The following is a 22,136-nucleotide window of genomic DNA, read 5'->3' as shown; positions in this document are numbered from 1 at the left end:
GTCGCTCTTGCTGCTGGTGATTCTCTGATCCACCTCTACGCAGACGACACCATTCTGTATACTTCTGGCCCTTCTTTGGACACTGTGTTAACTAACCTCCAGACGAGCTTCAATGCCATACAACTCTCCTTCCGTGACCTCCAACTGCTCTTAAATGCAAGCAAAACTAAATGCATGCTCTTCAACCGATCGCTGCCCACACCTACCCACCCGTCCAGCATCACTACTCTGGACGGTTCTGACTTAAAATATGTGGACAACTACAAATACCTAGGTGTCTGGTTAGACTGTAAACTCTCCTTCCAGACTCTCCAATCCAATCCAAAATTAAATCTAGAATCGGCTTCCTATTTCGCAACAAAGCTTCCTTCACTCATGCTGCCAAACATACCCTAGTAAAACTGACCATCCTTCCGATCCTTGACTTTGGCAAWGCCATTTACAAAATAGCCTCCAACACTCTACTCAGCAAATTGTATGCAGTCTATCACAGTGCCATCCGTTTTGTCACCAAAGCCCCATATACTACCCACCACTGCGACCTGTATGCTTTCGTTGGCTGGCCCTCACTTCATATCCGACGCCAAACCCACTGGCTCCAGGTCATCTACAAGACCCTGCTAGGTAATGCCCTGCCTTATCTCAGCTCACTGGTCACCATAGCAGCACCCACCCACAGTACGCGCTCCAGCAGGTATATTTCACTGGTCAACCCCAAAGCCAATTCCTCCTTCGGCCGCCTTTCCTTCCAGTTCTCTGCTGCCAGTGACTGGAACGAACTGCAAAAATCACTGAAGCTGGAGACTCATATCTCCCTCACTAGCTTTAAGCACCATCTGTCAGAGCAGCTCACAGATCACTGCACCTGTACATAGCCAATCTGTAAATAGCCCATCCAACTACCTCATCACCATATTGTTATTTATTTTGCTCCTTTGCACCCCAGTACCGCTACTTGCACACTCATCTTCTGCACATCTATCACCCCAGTGTTTAATTTGCCATACTGTAATAATTCCCCCACTATGGCCTACTACCCCCCTTATCCTGCCTCATTTGCACACACTGTATATAGACTTTCTCTATTGTATTATTGACTGTATATTTGTTTATTCCATGTGTAACTCTGTGTTGTTGTTTGTGTCACACTGCTTTGCTTTATCTTGGCCAGGRCGCAGTTGTAAATGAGAACTTGTTCTTAACTAGCCTACCTGGTTAAATAAAGGTGAAATAAAAAAAATATTTAAATTCGCACTCACTCTCTCTTCAGAATAGTGCTGTAGATCTTGATAAGAGAACAGAGAGGTTGAGAGCAGAGAGGTTAAGAGCTAATCTTGTTACAGTACATAGAATCAAGTGACTGTCTAGGTCGAGTTCCAGGATCCAAGCATGTCAGCTGCAAATAAGATATTTGGCTTTCAAGATGATACTATAGGAATTAATCAGAAAAAAACATGCATGGCTTTCATTTTAACGTGATTTTAACACCATCTCCAAGTTCTCATTGGTTGAGCAGGTTGTCCAATCACACTTTTTGGTTTGTTCTCCTAATTCAGCTCCTCCCTGGTGATGAACCTGTAGCTATTAGCCAATGCATTAGTGATTGGTGATTACTAGTGGGAAGTTCTCTTTCTCTCTTTTTCTGCTGAGCAGCCTCTTTTTTCAAACTATCCAATTCTTCTATTTACATGATTTCCGCTTCACGCCTTGTTTATAGATTCTTGTTTAAATTTGTAGCTAGCTTGGTTAGACTTTGAAGTGCAATTATCTATTTTTCTCTGACCTGAGGWACTTGTTTCCCACAGTAAATGGATGCCTGTATTACATTGATAAGGCATATAGTTGTGTATAGTTGTTACTAGTGCCATATGTGCTGTTTATACGTATATACTCTGGGTTTAGCCTGGTCTWGTTTGTTTCTCACATGCCGATCTGGAGCAGGCTAAAGTCAATGTGGGTTGTATTATTTTGGGAAACCTCATGCTGATGGAAGCTGTGTCAACTCCCACCGTGCGGGGGCTTTGGGAGAGYGGACCTCTACTAACACCCAGCCATTTGTTAAGTGTCTGTGGTGATTATTATTCGAATTACTTTTATTTGCCGCAGCTCAATTTATTTATGTCTCCCTCCGTCCAGAGGGGCAGCGGTGTAAGTTCAATATCCTCTAAAGCAGCATCAACAATATCCACAGTGCTGAGGGGTGCATATTAGTAATGAAGGCTGTCGCCTGTCTGGAATGGGCCTGTATTAAAAGGACTGGCTTGCTTATCAAATGGTAAACGAWTCACTATAGTGCCCTACTTTCAACCAGGGTCCATAGAGATTCCTATAGGGCTCTGTTKAAAAAATAGTGCACTATATAGTAAATAGGGTGCCATTACGGATGCGGACGCTATTATTGCAGGGGTAGGCAGTGGATAAGGTTGGACTTTTCATTATTGGTCTGTATTCATACACAAATGTATCCAGGTGTTGCTGTGTGTGCAGAACACAACCACGACACAAGGACTACAAAGCCTTGCAGGGCTTCAGATGAATTAGGGAAAGGTATGGGGTTTAACATTCGAAAGCCCGTTTAGATTGTCACAACAGACCCCGCAACACAGCCATACAGATACCGTGGACAGAAAGTGCATTGATAACAACAAACCCTTAGTATACTTTGTCATGGAAATATGATACGGATGCCAACATCAGTGCCATGGTAATATCGTACAAAGAGCTGTGTAATTGTTTTTCATTGTCATTCCACACCACGCTGGATTTCATGGAAACTAAATGGTTTGATAGGCAAAGAAATGAAAACTGTGAGACGACTTCATAGTTCAACTGTTATGAGTGTTTATCCTCACATATATTTCCTTTTGTCTCCAAAACGTGTATTTGAAACGGACTGACGAGGTTTCATCACCTTGCTTTCATCAATGGCACTCCAGTCAGTCAGTTGTTGTTTGTGGACTTGTTGTTGCCAATAAAAATTCTGTGATTTATTTCCCTTCCCTTGAAGATGAAAGATCCCATGGTGCAGATATCCTTGGACAACTACAACACAATCTTCATGTTGACACCTTCGGGGATTACTCGCTACCTGACACTGCTGAAGCCCGTGGACCGTGAAGAGCAGGACAGCTACACGTTCACGGTAAGGCTAGCTCTAGCTGACACTACTCTCTCTCTATCTCTCTCTCTTCTTCTCCCCCCACAATTAAGTTAGCACCTGTCAAACAAAATAGTACATCGTAAACTGGAATTCAGTCACTTGTCCTTTAATGCCCATATACAGTATGTCTTGTAGCAAGCTCATGAACACTGCTAGAATGGCAATAGGTATATCAGTACAGTACTATTACATATACCCTATTGAATCAGCAAGATACTTATTTTCTTGCTCCTTGAAATTCATAGCTGGGATTTTTATCCCCATAGTATGTTTGCCAATGCTCCTGAAATTTCTGGCCAATTTGTTATTTTTTTCTTTTTACGAGACGGTCTTATCCTAAATGTCTTCCACATCGTATCCTCAYGGTTATTTTTGTTTTTAATCTGGTAATGATGGAGTGCATCACACTCTTTCCCCAAACTTTATGACCATTGGGATAGAACAATGGTGTTTGTCTTCAAGTAATAATACTCTATTGTTGCTCACACCGAAGTCTCCCGCTTCCCTCTGCCCAGACAACCAGTTGGCACAGGGCCTGTATTTGATGTAGTGTGTGTGTGTGTGTGTGTCTGAGCGTTTTTGTGTAGGCTTACATACTCCGTCCGATATGTAAGTAAAAAGTGAAAGCAATCACTGTAAAAGCACTCGTTGAAAAATGTTATTGTGCTAAAAGATAAAAGTGAATCATTAATGTAATGTGATGCGGTAGCCTCTCTCATTAAGTATTTGTGCAATCCCCTGAGCCAGCACCTACAAAGTTTCAATAATGAAACCAATACTCACCAACAACTGAGCTTTCAGAGTAATAGTCTCTGCTGCTGGCTAGTGCACTGTTACCAGCTGGAAGACCATGATAAAGCACAGCACAGGACAGCACAGGACAGCAGAGCACAGTCCAGCACAGCACAGCAGAGCACAGTCCAGCACAGCACAGCAGAGCACAGTCCAGCACAGCACAGCAGGGTTCAGCACAGAACTGTAAAGTACAGCATAGCACAGCTCAGAACAGCGTAGCTCAGCACAGAACAGCTCAGTATAGTTCACTGCATAACACAGAACAGCTCAGTATAGTTCACTGCATAACACAGAACAGCTCAGTATAGTTCACTGCATAACACAGAACAGCACAGCGCAGCAGAGTTCAGCGCAAAACAGTTAAGCGTAGCACAGCTCAGAACAGAATAGTTCAGCTCAGCAGAGAACAGCACAGCAACACACAGGTCAGCACAGCACAGCACACTGCTAACCTCAGTACTATTCCTCAGTATGTTTGATGATGTATTCTTCCCTCAGCTCAAACTGGCACTGGGTTATTCGCTGTTCCCTCTGGATCAGATAGACCTGTTTATTTGAAGAAATGTCACCTAACAGCTGTATCATTCAGCCTGAGAGCCGTAGTCTTGTCAGGCTCTGAAATTGCCAAGTGCCATGTCATCAGAAACCATAATTGGAATTTGTCCTAAGAACTTTGGAGGTTTTGGAGTTCCATTTATCCTGCTCACCTTACCACTCTGTTTTTGGAATTGAGAGACCTTGTTTTTTTTAGCAATCTGATCAAATCCAAATGAAATCAAATCCAATATTATTTGTCACATCCGCAGAATTACAACAGGTGTAGACTTTKCTGTGAAATGCTTACTTGCAAGCCCTTAACCAACAATGCAGTTTTAAGGAAATAAACTTAAGAATATATATTTTATTATTTTTATTTTTTAAGTAACACAATACAATAACAACAAGGAGGCTATATACAGGGGGTACAGTACCAAGTCAATMMGCGYMGGTACAGGTTAGTCAAAGTAATTTGTGCATGGGTAAAGTGACTGTATAGATAATAAACAGTGAGTAGCAGCAGTGTAAAAACAAATGTCAATGCAAATACTCCGGGTGGCCATTTGATTAATTGTTGACCAGTTTAATGGCTTGAGGTAGAAGCTGTTAAGGAGCTTTTTAGACCTAGACTTGGCGCTCTGGTATCGCTTGCCATGTGGTAACAGAGAGAACAGTCTATGACTTTGACAATTGACTATGACAATTTTTTGGGCCCTCCTCTGACACCGCCTAGTATATAGGTCCTGGATGGCGGAAGCTTGGCCCCAGCGATGTACTGGGCTGTACTGTCAGATGCCGAGCAGTTGCCATACCAGGCGGTGATGCAACCGGTCAGGATGCTCTCGATGGTGCAGCTGTATAACTTATTGAGGATCTGGGGACCCATGCCAAATCTTTTCAGTCTCTTGAGGGGGAAAAGGCGTTGTCGTGCCCTCTTCACAACTTTCATGGTGTGTTTGGACCATGATAGTTTGTTGGTGATGTGGACACCAAGGAACTTGAAACTCTCAACCCGCTCCACTATAGCCCCGTCAATGTGAATGGMGGCGTGTTCGGCCTTCCTTTTCCTGTTGTCCACGATCATCTCCTTTGTCTTGCTCACGTTGAGGGAGATATTGTTTTTCTGGTACTACACTGCCAGTTCTRTGACCTCCCAAATGGCTGTCTCATCGTTGTCAGTGYTCAGGCTTACCACCGCTGTGTCGTCAGCAATCTTAATGATGGTGTTGGAGTCGTGCTTGGCCACGCAGTCGTGGGAGAACAGGGAGTAGAGGAGGGGACTAAGCACACACCCCTGAGTATGCGAATTGGAGTGTGTCTAGGGTTTCCTGGATGATGGTGTTGATGTGAGCCATGACCAGCCTTTCAAAGCACTTCATTGCTACTGACATGAGTGCTATGGGGTGGTAGTAATTTAGGCAGGTTACCTTCGCTTTCTTGGGCACAGGTACTATGGTGGTCTGCTTGAATAATGTAGGTATTACAGACTCGGTCAGGGAGAGGTTGAAAATGTCAGTGATAGGGCCTCCCGGGTGGCACAGTGGTCTAAGGCACTGCATCGCAGTGCTAGCTGTGCTAGCTGTGCCACCAGAGAATCTGGGTTCGAGCCCAAGCTCTGTCGCAGCCGGCTGCGACCGGGAGGTCCATGGGGCGACGCACAATTGGCCTAGCGTCGTCCGGGTTAGGGAGGGTTTGGCCGGTAGGGATATCCTTGTCTCATTGCACACTAGCGACTCCTGTGGCGGGCCAGGCGCAGTGCACGCTGACCAGTTCGCCAGGTGTACGGTGTTTCCGACACATTGGTGCGGCTGGCTTCCGGGTTGGATGCGCGCTGTGTTAACAAGCAGTGCGGCTTGGTTGGGTTGTGTTTCGGAGGACGCATGACTCTCGACCTTCGTTTCTCCGGAGCCCGTACGGGAGTTGTAGCGATGAGACATAACAGTAACTACTAACAATTGGATACCACGAAATTGGAGAGAAAAAGGGGGGTAAAAAAAAAGAAAATGTCAGTGAAGACACTTGCCAGTTGGTCCACGCATGCTCTAGGTACGCGTCCTGGTAATCCGTCTGGCCCCGCAGCCTTGTGAATGTTGACCTGTTTAAAATTCTTGCTCACATCACCTATGGAGAGCYTGATCACACAGTTGTCCGGAACACCTGGTGCTCTCATGTATGCTTCAGTGTTGCTTGCCTCAAAGCGAGCATAAAAGGCATTTAGCCCGTCGGGTAGGCTCACAACACTGGGCAGCTCGCGGCTGGGTTTCCCTTTGTAGTCTGTAATATTTTTCAAGCCCTTCCACATCCGACCATTCAATCTTAATCCTGTATTGACGCTTTGCCTGCTTGATGGTTCGTCTGAAGGCATTGCGGGGGCATAGCAGGATTTCTTATAAGCCTCTGGATTTGTGTCCCGCTCCTTGAAAGCAGCAGCTCTAGCCTTTAGCTCGGTTYTGATGTTGCCTGTAATCCATGGCTTCTGGTTGGAATATGTACGTACGGTCACTTTTGGAACAATGTAGTTGATGCACTTATTGATGAAGCCAGTGACTGWGGTGGTATACTCCTCAATGCCATTGGATGAATCCCGTAACATATTCTAGTCTGTGCTAGCAAAACAGTCCTGTAGCGTAGCATCCTCGTCGTCTGACCACTTCCGTATTGAGCGAGTCACTGGTACTTCCCGCTATAGTTTTTGCTAGTAAGCAGGAATCAGGAGGATAGAATTATGGTCAGATTTTCCAAATGGAGGGTGAGGGAAAGGTTTATATGTGTCTCTGTGTGTGGAGTAAAGTTGGTCTAGAGATTTGTTCCCCTCTGGTTGCACATTTGACATGCTGGTAGAAATTAGYTAAAACGGATTTAAGTTTYCCTGCATTAAAGTCCCCGGCCACTAGGAGCGCCYCTTCTGGATGAGCATTTTCTTGTTTGCTTATGGCCTTATACAGCTCATTGAGTGCGGTCTTACTGCCAGCATTGGWTTGTGTTGGTAAATCGACGGCTACAAAAAATATAGARGAAAACTCTCTWGGTAGATAGTGTAGTCTACAGCTTATTAAGAAGTACTCTACCTCAGGTGAGCAATACTGCCCCCTGCTGTCTGTTGATGGTACTACTACTATACATAATACCTTAATATTAGACATCGCTCACCAATTATTATTGACAAATAGACACATACCCACACCCCTCGTCTTACCGGACGTAGCTGTTTTGTCCTGCCGATGCATGGAAAACTCAGCCAACTGTGTATTATCCGTGTCATCATTCAGCCACGACTCAGTGGAACATAAGATATTACAGTTTTTAATGTCCCGTTGGTGGCATAGTCTCGAACGGAGCTCATCCAGTTTATTCACCAGTGATTGCACGTTGGCCAATAGAATGGATGGTAGAGGCGGGTTACCCTCTTGCCGCTGAATTCTCACAAGGCACCCTGATCTCRGCCCCCTGTATTTCCTTATTTTCTTTATGCAAATGYCAGGGATTTGGGCCTTGTCTGGGAGCAACATTATATAATCTTTGTCCAGTTCGAGGTGAGTAATCCCTGTTCTGATATCCAGAAGCTCTTTTCGGTCATAAGAGACGGTAGCATCAACATTATGCACAAAATAAGTTACAAACAGCCCGTAAAATGGCATCCATCCCCTCRGGCACCATTCTTATTGATAAGGCAATGTTATATCGATTGACTGTGACTGTCTGGCTYTATGCTAATACTTTTTTCTCTAAATATTGAGGCTTGTGTGTCTGTTTGTAATTCAAGAGCAGGATCAACTCTGTTTTCGTCTCAAACCATCAGAATGTGAAATAATAGTGCAAAGAAGATCCAGAAGACTTCTCTGAATGCAAATATTGGGGTGCTGCTCCCTTCAGCCCTAATTCTGGGGGACGTGGATTTAATATTCTGTTCGCATTTCYATCACTTGGAGTTGGCCTTGTCCTGGCAGTCACAGAATGATTAAAACACTGAGAACAAGCACGCTTGTCTGGGAAGGCTTCTGAGAGTCAGTCCAACCCATCCTGATACTATGCGGAGTTAAATTATGGATCCCTCTCACATACGAATGCTTCCCAGTCAGTCAGCGCCTCAATGCGTTTCCCCTCTCCATCATTACCATGAAGATATCCATGTGGATGTGTCTCGATGGGTTTTAATTCCGATACATATTCAGTCAGAGTATGTTTACTTGATTTCATTCAAATGACAAAATGGCACTGAATCTGTTATGCTACCCCACCCCGCAAGACCCTTCCTGCCAGTCAAAATACAACCACAGCTACAACAACCACTACCCACCTAATGATGGCTTAGTGCTTAAAATAATCATTTTGCCTCTGTCTTGCCTAGAGGATTTGTACTGTTATGTTGTTGGGAGCTGGTAGAGGTTTTTATAGTGCTGACTCGTCTCCGACTAAAACGGAGACAAGAGCCTCATAATGTCACGGGTAGAGCATTGCACCGGAAACTCAGAGGAGAGAACAACCCCTTCTCTCCCCACCACCGCATCCTGCTGGAACAGTGGAGGAGCCCGCAGCGCTATCCTGTCAAGACTTTGACGTGCGGTGTCGCTCAGCACCATAGACATGAAGAAATGCTAAAGGGATGTCTCTGGATTCCGGTTTTCGCTAGCACTTACCACTGTGTTTACCTGTGGGCTTTTTTAGTTAGCTACTTCCTCCATTGTTTTGCGGGGAAGATCACAACGGTGGCCAAATAAGTCGCTTTAATTCGAAAAGTTAATGGGGAGAGCTTTGAACATCCCAGTGGGACAAATGGTGTTTTATCTCCGGCTCAACTGAGGATCACTGTGCTTTTCTCGCTGTTTGACGCTTGTTAGTTAGTCTTGTAGTCTTGTTTTATCCATGTGATCGGTTGTGTTCTATGTGGAAGTTCACAGTCAGATACACACACACCTGTCTCTTATACACATCTAGATGTGTATAAGAGACAACACACACACACACACACACACACACACACACATTAGTGAAGCTTAAGAGTATTAATTAGCAAAGGCACATTAAAGGGTCTGTTCACTTTATCTAATGAAAAAGCAACATTGGTATGCCAATCATGATTGGAGTTGTAAGAGCATTGTAGTGTTCATTACTGTAAGTAGTTTTTAAGCCAATAGGCCCTGTTTAGTCAGTGTGATGAATGAATATCTCTAAAGCCTGTGTAAATTGATTTTTTAGTAAGGTTATTGCTCTCAATCTTGCTTTTRTTTTACCATTGGTCACCATCCTTGTCTTCCTTTTCTCTCCTGTGACTGTGACTCTCAGGGTKTAACCCGTTGTTCGTGACATGACAGAACATGTCATGGGTTATATAGTGTCTCTACTGTATACATACAGGATGTCATGCATTAGCATTGTTTGACTGTTTCCTAGATATCCTCAACAGGCTGTTCAAAAGCTCATTCCTCAATGGTTTCTCTGAAGGTGTTTGATCATTTCTCTTTCTCTCGCGCTCTCTCCCCGGCTCCCCTTATCTCTCCTTCGTTCCTTCCTTTTCTATCTATCTCTGTCTGTCTCTCTCTCCCTCCTGCCCCCCCCCCCTCTCTCTTCTCTATAGATGATGGCTTCAGACGGAGTTCAGGAGAGCCCTACAGTGACCGTTCATATCACAGTGATTGATGCCAACGACAACACACCAACCTTCCTCAACTCCTCCTACAGTGTGAATCTTTACACAGACGTTCAGCCAGGGGAAACAGTATTACAGGTAATCGATACGCTATACTCACTCGCTGTTTTCCCAAACAAACCACCCACTTAGAGTAATAGCGTGAGTAAACCTAATTTATTAATGAATTATAGCTGGAATAATTGTGGCAGCAGACTGTTTGGCTTAGCTCTCAGCAGGCTGCTGCCATAGGCTGTTCCTCTCTGTGCCCAGGGAATATTGTGGGTAATTTGTTATAACCCCTGTTTTGCAGTCTGAGCATGAGCCCAGTTCAGTCGCGGGGAACAAAAGACTGACAGAAAAGGTCAAGTCTAGGCAGTTAAATCTCTGTTTCCGATCAGAAGACTTCCTCTCATAGRAAGCCAGGTTAGGCTGGTTAGGCTTCAGAAACATGCATTAATAAGGACAGTTGTGAGTTAACTCTTTGGCTGTTGAATGACTTAATGAGGGGTTTGTGACTGAAGCATTGTCTAATTAGTCAGAGCCATCTTTGAGTTACAGTATGTCAAGTCTTAGAATGACATATGGGGAAAATGACACTAAAGATGTTGTAGTCATGCTTTTGTTTAGTCACTTTCTGTTTGTTTGAAACACATTCATGTTTTGAGATTTCTATCCATGTGTGGCCACTTCTTTACACATCYCAGTGTGTTGAATATGAAGTACTGTATGTTGGACAGAGATTATGCTAATGTTAAACGGTATTTCTGTGTTTGATTTTGATAGCAGTCTCTACTTTCTTATTTCAAATTTGCTGACCATATTTGCTATTGATTTGTAATACGCCCCCAACACGAGATGTTTAATTACGCATTAGATATGTTTAAGAATAACATCAGCGCTGAATTTGCATGTTCCTTGAAATGTGGGGGGAAAATTGGTATAGATTGCCTTCCCCTAGTGATGTCCCTGGGCCTAGGACGACTGCAGACACTGTCGATGGTGATTTATGGAAAAATGATGTGGCTCCTCTCCTGTATCTCTTTCAGCTGACGGCCCTGGATGCTGACGAGGGTCCCAARGGGCTGGTGACCTACAAGATCCTGGCGGGGAATCAAGGCCACTTCGCCATCAATAACCGCTCGGGAGTGATCACTGTGATGCCTGGCATCTCCCTGGCCGTGGGACGCTCCTATGCCCTGACCGTGAAGGCCATGGATAACGGCCCGGAGTCCCAGAGGAGGTGAGGCTATCAGGGAGCCCTGGGGTGGCCCGAGGGATGGGAGGCTGGAGGGGAGGCCTGGGGGTTGGGGAGACCGAGCAGGGCCGTGGAGAGGTAGAGTAAGGTGATGGTGGCTGGAAACTGGCGCGGACTGTAAAGGCTGAGAACCACAGAGGACCAGGTACTTTCCATTCCGTTTGCAGCAGCCACAGACTCCCTCCTTTGCTGCCGTTCTCCCTCTTTCCCTCTCTGTCACCCCCCCCCCCCTCTCTCCTTTTTTATGTATCTCTCTCTCTGCCCCTCTCTCTTGCTCTCTTAAATCGATAGTGTTCTGCAGGATAACACATTCTGCTGTGGAAATATCCCTGTAACAATGTGCTGATAGATATTACTCTCAGGACTGACCCATCTGGTACCCAAAGCGGAAATGAGAGGCTTTTCACAATAATTGGCAATGCCCACCCACCCTCCAACTCAATTCAATCTGTGTCGCATTTGTGCCCTCTGTAATGGTTGGTGGCCACAGAATCAATATAGCTCAATAGACTAACATAGAAAGAGATTTTTTTGCAGGAAATGTAGTGAATTGGGAACTAACTGGCGGCCGAGTTCTATAGGAAAAACATTAAGGCACCCACTGGGGGGTTTCTGTGGCCTCTGTTCACTGGTGGGTTTCTGTGGCCGCAGTCCACGGGGGAGTTTCTGTGGCCTCAGTCCACTGGGGGTTTCTGTGGCCTCAGTTCACTGGGGGGTTTCTGTGGCCTCAGTTCACTGGGGGTTTCTGTGGCCTCAGTTCACTGGGGGGTTTCTGTGGCCGCAGTCCACGGGGGAGTTTCTGTGGCCTCAGTTCACTGGGGGGTTTCTGTGGCCTCGGCCTCAGTCCACTGGGGGTTTCTGTGGCAGCCGTTCTCGGATTTTCGTCTTTCCCGAAACACGGCCAGGTAAACGTTTCATCGCACAAAGAACCTTGGAAGCCTTTGTTTTGAGAAGTAAAGGACAGAGATGCAAAATAAAACTGTGAAGATGATTATTAGGGGTGTGAATACGTAAAAAGTCTGGAGTGCCATCTTGTCGAGCAGGAACATAAATGCTGATATTAGCAAAGGCAGCAGGTGTGTAATTATTTGCATTGGCCAGATGGAGCTTCAACCATGGACGGTTGAAAACCCAGAGAAAAAATAAAAAAACATTTCACTGCTCAGTTTCAAAGTTTTACGAGAGGGAGAGTTGGCCCTGACTTACAGGGCACTGTTTGTAGCATGTCTAGGATCAGAACATGCTGCCGATCCTTTAAAACCATTTGATTCATGTTTAACAGGTTTTGATTCATGCCCCATTGGGAAAAAGTCTTGAAATAACAAGTCTTAAGAAGTCCCCCATATGTCTTTCTAAAATTGACTTGTAAAAGTGCCTGTAATCATTCAATTATGTTAATGTTCAGGCCCGGCTTAATGTTCTGTACACAAATGTGATTTCACTTTTGTTTGGTGATGAAACAGAGGAGAACAGCATCCAGCGTCGTGGTAAAACAAAGTAACAGTACATACTCTGCTGTTCTTTCGTGCGTACAATGATGTCTGAGTGAAAAAACAGTGTTAGTTGTTTGAAATAACCTCTTTGTTTTTGTAATATCGCAAATGGACGTGGCTCTTTCACCAACTATGGATTTCAGCCTACGTACAGTACCCACCAGCTTTTTAATTTACAGTCATATAGATTTTCTTGCAAAACACACCTAAGAAACCCAAAACAAACACCTACAGCCAATGCATCTGTGTGTACCCTACATCCCACACACAGATTGTCATACTGTAAACAGAACCCTCCCACAGTCTCTGTCTGTCAGAATCGAAGCTCTTGGAGGACAGTTAAAGTTGATAAAAGTGCCTCTTGATTGTGAAAATGTTTACCAACGACTTTAACCCCTGTGTTCATCAGGGTTTTTCACACTGGGTTGTTTTTCACCAGAATTAATTTCACACCCATCCCCCATCCTTATCTCCCCTCCCAGGAGCTCCATCACCACTGTGTACATTGAGGTGCTCCCACCCAACAACCAGAGCCCCCCACGCTTTCCCCGCTTCCTCTACAGCCTGGAGGTCAGCGAGGCCATGAGGACCGGAGCCACTCTCCTCCACCTGCAGGTGAGCCTGGGGACGAGGCTTCTTCACAGTACCACACTGTTCTTTAGTTCAGACCTAGCGTGATGAACTCTGAACTCTATCTAGAGGGTGACATTTGGCGGCGGCGGTGGGATCTGCTTCAGAACATTTAGTGTATACAGCTGGTGAGCTCCTAACAAGGGCTTATTTTTAGTCTGTACCAGAAGGGTATGAGACACATTACCAATGTTACTGTCTATTCTGTTTGAGAAGAAATGGTTCGAGCTGTTTATGTAGACAACTCAGACTGTAGACATCATTATTGTATTGTTGTCCACTAATACTACCAAACTATTGTTTGTAATGCATCAAGTAGAAATGGACCGGATACTGCCGAGTAAAGTCATTCAGTATTCTTCATTGTCTGTTGTGAAATTGGGTTTTATTTGACATGAAAGAGGCTCTCTGTCTCTGTGTCTTTACAGGCGAAGGACCGTGAAAGAGATCCTATTACCTATAGCATCCAGAGCGGAGATTCCCACGACCTCTTCGAGCTCTCCCGAACGTAAGCTTATTTTAGTCATCAACAACACCTACCTATATTATCCTAGAGGATTTATTCATGAAACTTTGCCAGCAGTAGTATTACCCTGTTACAGAGGAGTCCATTTAGGGAAAGGGTTTTGGATAGTGGTTTGCCATGATATGTGATCTGTAGTAAACTGAATTGCTCTCTCAGAAGCTCTCCGCGAGACACGAGGGGCTGAAAATGTAGATACGATTCTCCCTAGCATCTCAAATACATAATTAATAAGTGATAAATGAATAAAAACCAAAACAATTCTCTCCCAGTTTAAAAACAGACCAAATATCAGATTATACAGTACTGGTCCCAAGGTTACTCTGAGCTTCACTTTTGGTATTGGCGGGAATAGTATTAGTGCCTTGGCTTGGAGTAAATATTTCCTCTTACAATTTCATAGATTTAATCCAAGCCTGCAATAAGATTTGCTGGGATTTTTTTAGGGAGCACTGTTCTATGGTTAGCGGCGAAGCAAGCCTTCTCCCCCTGAGACTTTGGACCCAGAGCTTAATGGACCTGATTTATTTATTTAAAAAATGGGACCCAGTCCTCCCTAGTGGCGCAGCGGTCTAAGCCACTGCATTGCAGAGCTTGAGGCATCATTACAGACCTGMTTTCGATCCCAGGCTGTGTCACAACCGGCCGTGACCGGGAGTCCCATAGGGCGACACACGATTGGCCCTGCGCCATGCGGGTTAGGGGAGGGTTTGGCCGGGGGGGGGCTTTACTTGGCTTATTGCGCTCTAGCGACTCCTTGTGGTGGGCCGGACGCCTGCAGGCTGACTTCAGTCGTCAGTTGAATGGTGTTCCCTCCGACACATTGGTGCAGCTGGCTTCCAGGTTAAGCGGGCGGGTGTTAAGAAGCGCGMTTTGGCAGGTCATGTTTCGGAGGTAGCATGACTCGACCTTCACCTCTCCCGAGCTCGTTGGGGAGCGATAAGACAAGACCGTAATTGGATATATATATWTTTTTTATTTTTTATTTAATCCTTTATTTAACTAGGCAAGTCAGTTAAGAACAAATTCTTATTTACAATGATGGCCTAGGAACAGTGGGTTAACTGCCTTGTTCAGGGGCAGAACGACATATTTATACCTTGTCAGCTCAGGGATTTGATCCAGCAACCTTTAGGTTACTGGCCCAATGCTGTAACCACTAGGCTATATCACGAATTTGGGGAGAAAAAGGGGGTAAAATACAAAAAAGTATAATAATATGGGGACCCGGACCCGAGAACAATCAGACCCGAACCCGAATGGACCCGGCTACAACCGGACCTAGACCCGACCCATACCCAAATGTAACAAAACATTTTTTTTGTCATTTAGCAAAGGCTCTTATCCATAGCGACTTACAGGCGCAATGAGGGTTTAGTGCCTTGCTGAAGGGCACATCAACATATTTTTTACCTAGTCGGCTCTGAGATTTGAGATTTGAACCTTTCAGTTACTGGCCCAATGCTCTTAACTGCTAGGCTACCTGGCAAGTTGCTATTTTGGTTAACAAATATTTCTTTATATCTTGGCTAGGCCTTCTACAAGTCAATAAATATGTGGCCGTGGTTGGGTCCATTCAGATCCACTCGGGTCTATCAGCTCTAGTTACATAGACCCGATAACTGATAGCAGGACTCGATCCGCACCTGATCGGCAAGTTTGAATTTTGGACCCGAACCACTCGGTCTTGGGTCGGGTCTCAGGTAGACCTCTAAGAGCTATCCCTCTGCTCTCTCCTCTCTCTCCATCTCTCTCCCTCTGCCACCCCCCCATCCTCTCTCTCTCTCTCCATCTCTCTCCCTCTGCCACCCCCCCATCCTCTCTCTCTCTCTCCGTTTTTCTCTGCAATAACCAGCACATTGCCATGCAGTCATAACTGTGCTACCGGAGGCCACTTCAATCAAAGCTCCAAACTCAAATTGTCATCATGCCTCTCCTGTTGCAGACTGTCAGGTCCAAGAAATTGCATATACCACAACTACAAAATGTTAATAAGCCCTGCGCCTGTCTCGGTCTCCTCAATGAAGAGGCAAATTAAAACAGTAGGGGACAAGCTCCCCAGTCCTAGAGGAGAAGAGCTAAAGTGTATCCCCTTATATAGCCCCTATTAATGGATTCATCCCGAWAGATTCATGTGCCTATCATGACACATTGTATCCCCATTGTCATACTACTGAGCCAGTTCTAGCATATTTATCTGTTTCTTTCGAAGAAAGCTGTTTTTATCCAACTGGTATAGTTAAGGAGTTGATTGTTTACAAGACAGTTTTACAAGTTACCCATTTGATTGCTTTGTATTAGACTTAAAACGTCAGCATGTCAAGACTTTAAGTCCGCTGTAGAGGTGATTGTGATCAGAGACCTGCCCGCGTCTCATCGCCAGGCCTGCCAGGAACGGGCAGTCTTACATATCACAATCTGTTGAATAACCTCTGCTCTGTTTTGCCTCTTAGTGGGCCTCAGATTATATCTTTAATACTCTCTTAGTTATTCAGCACTTCAAAACAACACCCTTGTGAATGAGGTTCTCTCACATGATCTGGATCTGATCCAGTTTGCTTTTCCAGCTGCTAATAATCATGATATTTCATTTCAGCTTGGCATTATCATCATCCTTGATGTTTTCGAATGGGAGGATGATTGTGTGTGTGTGTGTGTGTGTGTGTGTGTGTGTGTGTGTGTGTGCGTGTAGAGACAATGCTCTCTATGAATAGCTTATAAATATACATGAGAGTCGTGGCGGCGGCATTTGAGGTGCTGCTTTGCGTTTGCCTAATTCATTTTAACAGGGGCATATCATTCCACGATGGTCCTCACGGAGCTCGTATCCCTCTTAGGATGTGTGCACCCGGACTCTTAGGATCGTCCGATTATGAACCGTTAAAAATACTGAGTTAAAAAGTACCTCTAATATCGGATGAATGCGTGTCTAAATGACTGCTGGTGAGTAACCATCAGAAAATTACAAGTAGAGGGAAAATCGAGATGCGTGGTTGCAGACGCGTTTCCTTAGGTGGCTGTACATTGCCCTCTAGTTTGGGCCCATCTCTGAGAGCTGTAGCAGACAGACAGCTAACAGATGTACACTCTTATATTTCAAAAAGTGCTGTCTAGAACATAAAAGCGTTATTTGGCTGTCCCCATAGGAGTACCCTTTGGAGAAACCTTTTTGGTTAACACTTTGGATTTCCCGGGGTGGAACCCAAAAGGGCTCTACCTGGAAATAGTGGTTCTACCTGGCACCAAAAAGGGTTCTCTTATGGGGGCAGCCGAATAACCCTTTTTTCTAAGAGTGTAGAGCTGACAGCAGATAATGATCCCATGTATTTAAACACTCAGGGATCGCTCTGTGAGAGGGTTGAAACCACTGCTGTACGCATGCTAAGACTACCCCACACCAAATGACCGTGCACTGTAAATTCTATAAAGCATGTGTGTGTGTTAGGCTACAGTAGCTTGTCAAAGTGCCGACATATAACTCTCCTCTGTCGGCAGAACGAGAGAAGGAGCTTCCATTTCATTCTAATGTGCTGGCGGGTCCACATGCCCCACAGTATCCGACGTGCATGTAATTGAATAGCCAGATTTACATAAACCCCCATTATAAGCCACATACAAACAAAAATAAACGGTGGTTTTGCATTAGAAGGAAAAATAATCTGCTTACACTGACAGAGTTGTGATTTTGGGCCAATTGAAACCTGTCTCAATTGTGATTCAATCATTTGTTGAAATGTTCACATTCACAATGTCTGAATGCAGACTTTGATGCAAGAATTTCTGTCTCCTTCACGTCTTCTTGTTTCTGTGTGGGTATTGTTTATCACTACGTGAGATCTGTTTGATTTAGGAACCCTGAAAGCTTCTGGCTCAGCGGGAAGCAGAGTGAGTGGGAAAGTTTCACGAAAGCTGCAAATGGACTGTATTGAATGATGCGAGTTTGTCGTGTTCTGGTGGTGGTTAGTGAAAAATAACCACCGTGTCTCTTGTCTCCTCTCCTCAGGTCAGGGCTTTTGGTCCTGGGGAAACCGCTGGACAGGGAGACAGAGGATCGCTACACTCTCGTTGTAACAGCCTCAGACGGCCATCCGGAAGGGGTAAGCCTGCGTCAATTGTCCTTCTATCCATCTATTCGTTAATCTATTCTCCGTCATAAATTATTTCATTTATCCATTCATCTGTGTGCTGTCTCACCATCAATCAATGTACTGTGTATTGTCAATGTATTGTGATCATTAATCTATTCGATCTATTCAGTTAAGTGCATGGCAGGTTGTGTAGCTAGCCTTATTTACTGTGTTGGAGGTCTGCAGTCCATTGTTTTGATAGGATCCTGGACAAACTGGAGTAGCAGTGATTTATGTACTGTAAATGATAAAAACAAGGACTAAGATGTTGCATAACAGTAACGGGGGTTGTTAGGTGAAAATCGGGGTTGATTTAATAATGCAATAGCCGGATTTGTCATCAATCATGGCCACCTTTAAAGGTTGTATCCAGTGTTGAGAAAATGTGAATGATCTCAAAAACCTTTGATGCAACCACCTACATCACTCTAATGACGGCTAAACCTTTGCCTTGTCGTTGCAAATCCCGATGTCCAAAACATCTCTTTCGATATCACACTTAACGAGGAAGCCAGCAGACCGATTCATGTGACATTATTCTCTTTGATGCCAGCGGCGGCATATTTAATGCAGGTGTGACACGTTACCGCGCTGACCTTTATGGAAATGAATACAAACGTCTCTCTTCTGGCACACTCTGATACCTGAAGCACCTCCCCCTAGATTGAATCACTTAATTGGCCAATATTTTCAGGGCTGGTCTCTCTCACCTAGTGGAGAGAGGAACTCTCATCCTCTTCTTAAAAGAGTAGTCCAGTGTGGTTGGTTGTCTCATGCAAGTAAAATGAGACAGCGGACAGTGAGTACCAGCAAAACCTCCCTCCCCTGCGCTCGCCACCATTCTCCTCCCCTCTGTGCCCTCCACGTTTCCACTTATTCTATAAAACATTGAGCAAAGTTTAAGCTGCAGCCTGAGCGGGTAGGGTAAAGGCAGAGACTGAGGCCTTTAAAATTCATTGACCTTTCCAAATCAGCTGGTCATTAGCCAAGCTAATAAACAGTCCCGTAGGGACTAGGAAGGGCTCTCTGGCTTAGGACACACACACACACACACACACACACACACACACACACACACACACAACACCACACACACACACACACAACATACGTACACACACAGACGCACGCACACACACACCACTGTCACTGACGCTCCAGAACTGCTTGACCTCCCTTCCTGGTTTCCTACTGGAAACGTGTGTTTCTCTAGGCACCTGCAGGTGTGCCAGAGGGGCCTGGAGTGCCCGGGGCCAGCCAATATTATCTGATGAGGATCACATGAGAGACAGACAGTATCTATTATACAGTCATATCAGAGGTGTCAGATAATACTCTGTTATAGCTGATAAATACTGGTTGTACGGTTTGGTCTTAAAGGGGCAATCATCAGTCCATTTTTGAACATCCATTAATTATATGTACCCATTGATTCTTGAAGAATTTGACTTATAAATGCCTCGTGAGCTTAGTTCGACTGTCGTACCCCATCGAAACCTTTTTTACTCCAATGTTTTTAAACAAAGTAAGTGTAAACAAACACTATATAGCCTCAAAACATGGTTAAAGCTATAATTTTGATATCGTGGATGGTCAGTCCTTGTGTCCTTTGCTCGGTCTATGAATTTGAGAGTGGTCACATTCTCCAACCCCATCCCTCAGCATTTTACTAAACGGGGGCGGGGAGTATGCCTTGTTATTGTTTCTACTGCTGATTACCACTTTGAAGAGACAATGCCGTTTTGGTTCTAAACGAAGCATGAGTGTTTACCTTTGTCAAAGTGAACATGCTGTGCACCATTCTTTTCATGTCAAAGCAATAGTCCTGAATTTCCTATGTGTTTGTCCGGTTCACTCATTACTACCCCTCCTCGCTCCAAGTAAATGTTTCAAGTAGCGCATAGATGTTTTGCATAATGAAGTTACGCCTCGCGAATAATCCCAGCCTCTCTCAAATGCTCTTTCTGACATTACAAAACAGCAGAAAATAACACACATCCTCGTTTTGGATTATTCCTCACTTTTGCATTCCTCTGGGTGTGTTGTGGGAAGGAATTTCTTTGATGTTCTTTCAAAGCTAAATGCGGAGAAGAGAATGAGGAGGTTAGACATTAGGAAGGGATGATGCAAAGTGAAGGGACTTCCTGCTGTGAGGGCACACCTGCACACTGTTCTCTCCTCCGTTCTTCCTCTGATGAAGGGAAGCCATATGTTCTGGGCTAATGGCGGTTTAGTCCTCCCCGTAGGCTAGTGCTCTAAGGTACGGCCTGATTTGGGTTGCCGGTGTGAATACAAGAGCCACCACTAAGGAATTAGCTATAGCTATATCTGCCTAACGACCCACAGGTTGCTAATTTATTCTGTGCTGTAATTGGTTGTTTTTTATGTTGAATTGTTGGGCTGTTAGACAAAAGACAGAGAACCTCTGAATGATGCAACCATCTGTCTGGCTCTGACAATTACTGTATTATCTGGTCATTCAATGAGGAACTGTCCTGTTTGGATATTGTTTTGTTTGATGGTCGCAGTTTCTTCATAAAGGAGGAGATTGGGGGCTTTAGTCTTTTTGTGATCCATCACAGACCTCATTAATCAGCATCAACATGATGGCCCAGAGCCTTATTAAATGTTCTGCTCTGATACCGCCAGCCTAAAAAGTAGCTAATTGGAGAATCCATCATATTTGTGAAACAGCGAGTCAGTAAGAACACACCCAGTCAGTCTGTAGCGTCACAGACCACAGACGAAACCTTTAAGGGCTGAGATGTTAGATGACCGGCAGTGATCACTCTTCCTTCCTCCCACGGTCTGGTAATGGTACCAGGATCACTTTAAATTGAAGAGAAGTCACGGTGATGGGTTATGTACAGATTAACTTTCCACACTTAAATATTGGCTTTTAAATACCACACCTCTATAGCCAGCAGGCTTAAAGTGGATCTGACACCGTTTAACTACTTTGCAGAAATGAAACGAACAGATAATCAGTATAAAATATCACGTTTGCAGTGTGTGCTTTAAAACCAATTTCATAAGAGGTTTTAAAAAAAGGTTATATTTAAGATCGCTTTATTGTTCAATTGCACACAAGGTCCAACCAAAATTTGACTTCCGCTCCTAGACACATACAGATTTTGGAAAGGTACGGGGGGCTGCCACTGTGCGCCTGGGGAGCTGTTGTTACRAGATATCTTTTCTGTCTGGACGCAGGATTCGAACTAGCAACCCTCCGGTTGCTGGCTCGACCCTCTCTAACCGCTAGGCTACCTGCCGCACGATTAATCAAATTCACCATGAATCGCTAGGTAGTCTAATAAATATTGCTATCAGGTTGTAAATCACAAAAAAGGGCGGTGATTGGGAGTCTCAACACAATCGATCTAGCGATGCAGTAGCGATGTGGTTAAGGCTATACCTTATCTATTATGTATGATCTACTTATTTAGCAAGCTAGCTATATGACTTGATCGCTAAGTCATTTAACTAGCTCGAACCTAAAATGACACAGAGCCTTGTAGCTAGCTGGCTAGCAGCTGGAAGGATGTCATGTTGTTATTGGGCTGGGGGGCACTGCAGGAGGCCGAGCAGGCTACTATTCCCCGTCTGAGAAGTTTGAGAGGGTTTACTGTCCTCTGTGCTAGATTTGAACTCGTATGGTTCAGGCTAACGTTGTTGTTGTTCTGGATAGGCAACTGAAGGAGAGGTGTTGCACTGTTCCGCTGTTGGCATGGCTTATTTGCCTAATCTAGCAGTGATTGGTTATGGCACACCGGTCTGTGTCGATTCTGGCCCAGGACAAGACTGACACGTTTGTATTTGTTTTTATTCACTACATTTCTATTAAAGGCCCGAAGCGCATGGCTGCTTTCCCATTAATATTACCATAGAAGGTTCACCGATTCCTGACTCTACGTCATTTCCAAACGTTCTATGAATGTATGAAAACATGACAATTATCACATTCTATGTGCTCGCTTCTCACACAAT

The 22,136-nt window shown here is 44.6% G+C and overlaps 1 protein-coding gene across 1 annotated transcript in view; it reads left to right on the top strand.

Moving 5' to 3' along the window:
* Positions 1 to 22,136, top strand: part of pcdh15b (protocadherin-related 15b) — a 185,485-nt gene that overhangs the window by 87,912 nt on the left and 75,437 nt on the right. The window contains exons 13-18 of the mRNA XM_070444889.1: positions 3,008 to 3,142; positions 10,068 to 10,217; positions 11,168 to 11,361; positions 13,352 to 13,484; positions 13,928 to 14,007; positions 18,026 to 18,119. Of these exons, the coding sequence (XP_070300990.1) occupies positions 3,008 to 3,142; positions 10,068 to 10,217; positions 11,168 to 11,361; positions 13,352 to 13,484; positions 13,928 to 14,007; positions 18,026 to 18,119 (786 nt within the window). The remainder of the gene's footprint in view (positions 1 to 3,007; positions 3,143 to 10,067; positions 10,218 to 11,167; positions 11,362 to 13,351; positions 13,485 to 13,927; positions 14,008 to 18,025; positions 18,120 to 22,136) is intronic.

This window comes from Salvelinus sp. IW2-2015, linkage group LG8 (genome assembly GCF_002910315.2).
Source record: "Salvelinus sp. IW2-2015 linkage group LG8, ASM291031v2, whole genome shotgun sequence".
Lineage (NCBI taxonomy): Eukaryota > Metazoa > Chordata > Actinopteri > Salmoniformes > Salmonidae > Salvelinus > Salvelinus sp. IW2-2015.
Note: the sequence above shows the minus strand (reverse complement) of the source record. Positions and strands in the feature narration are given on the sequence as shown.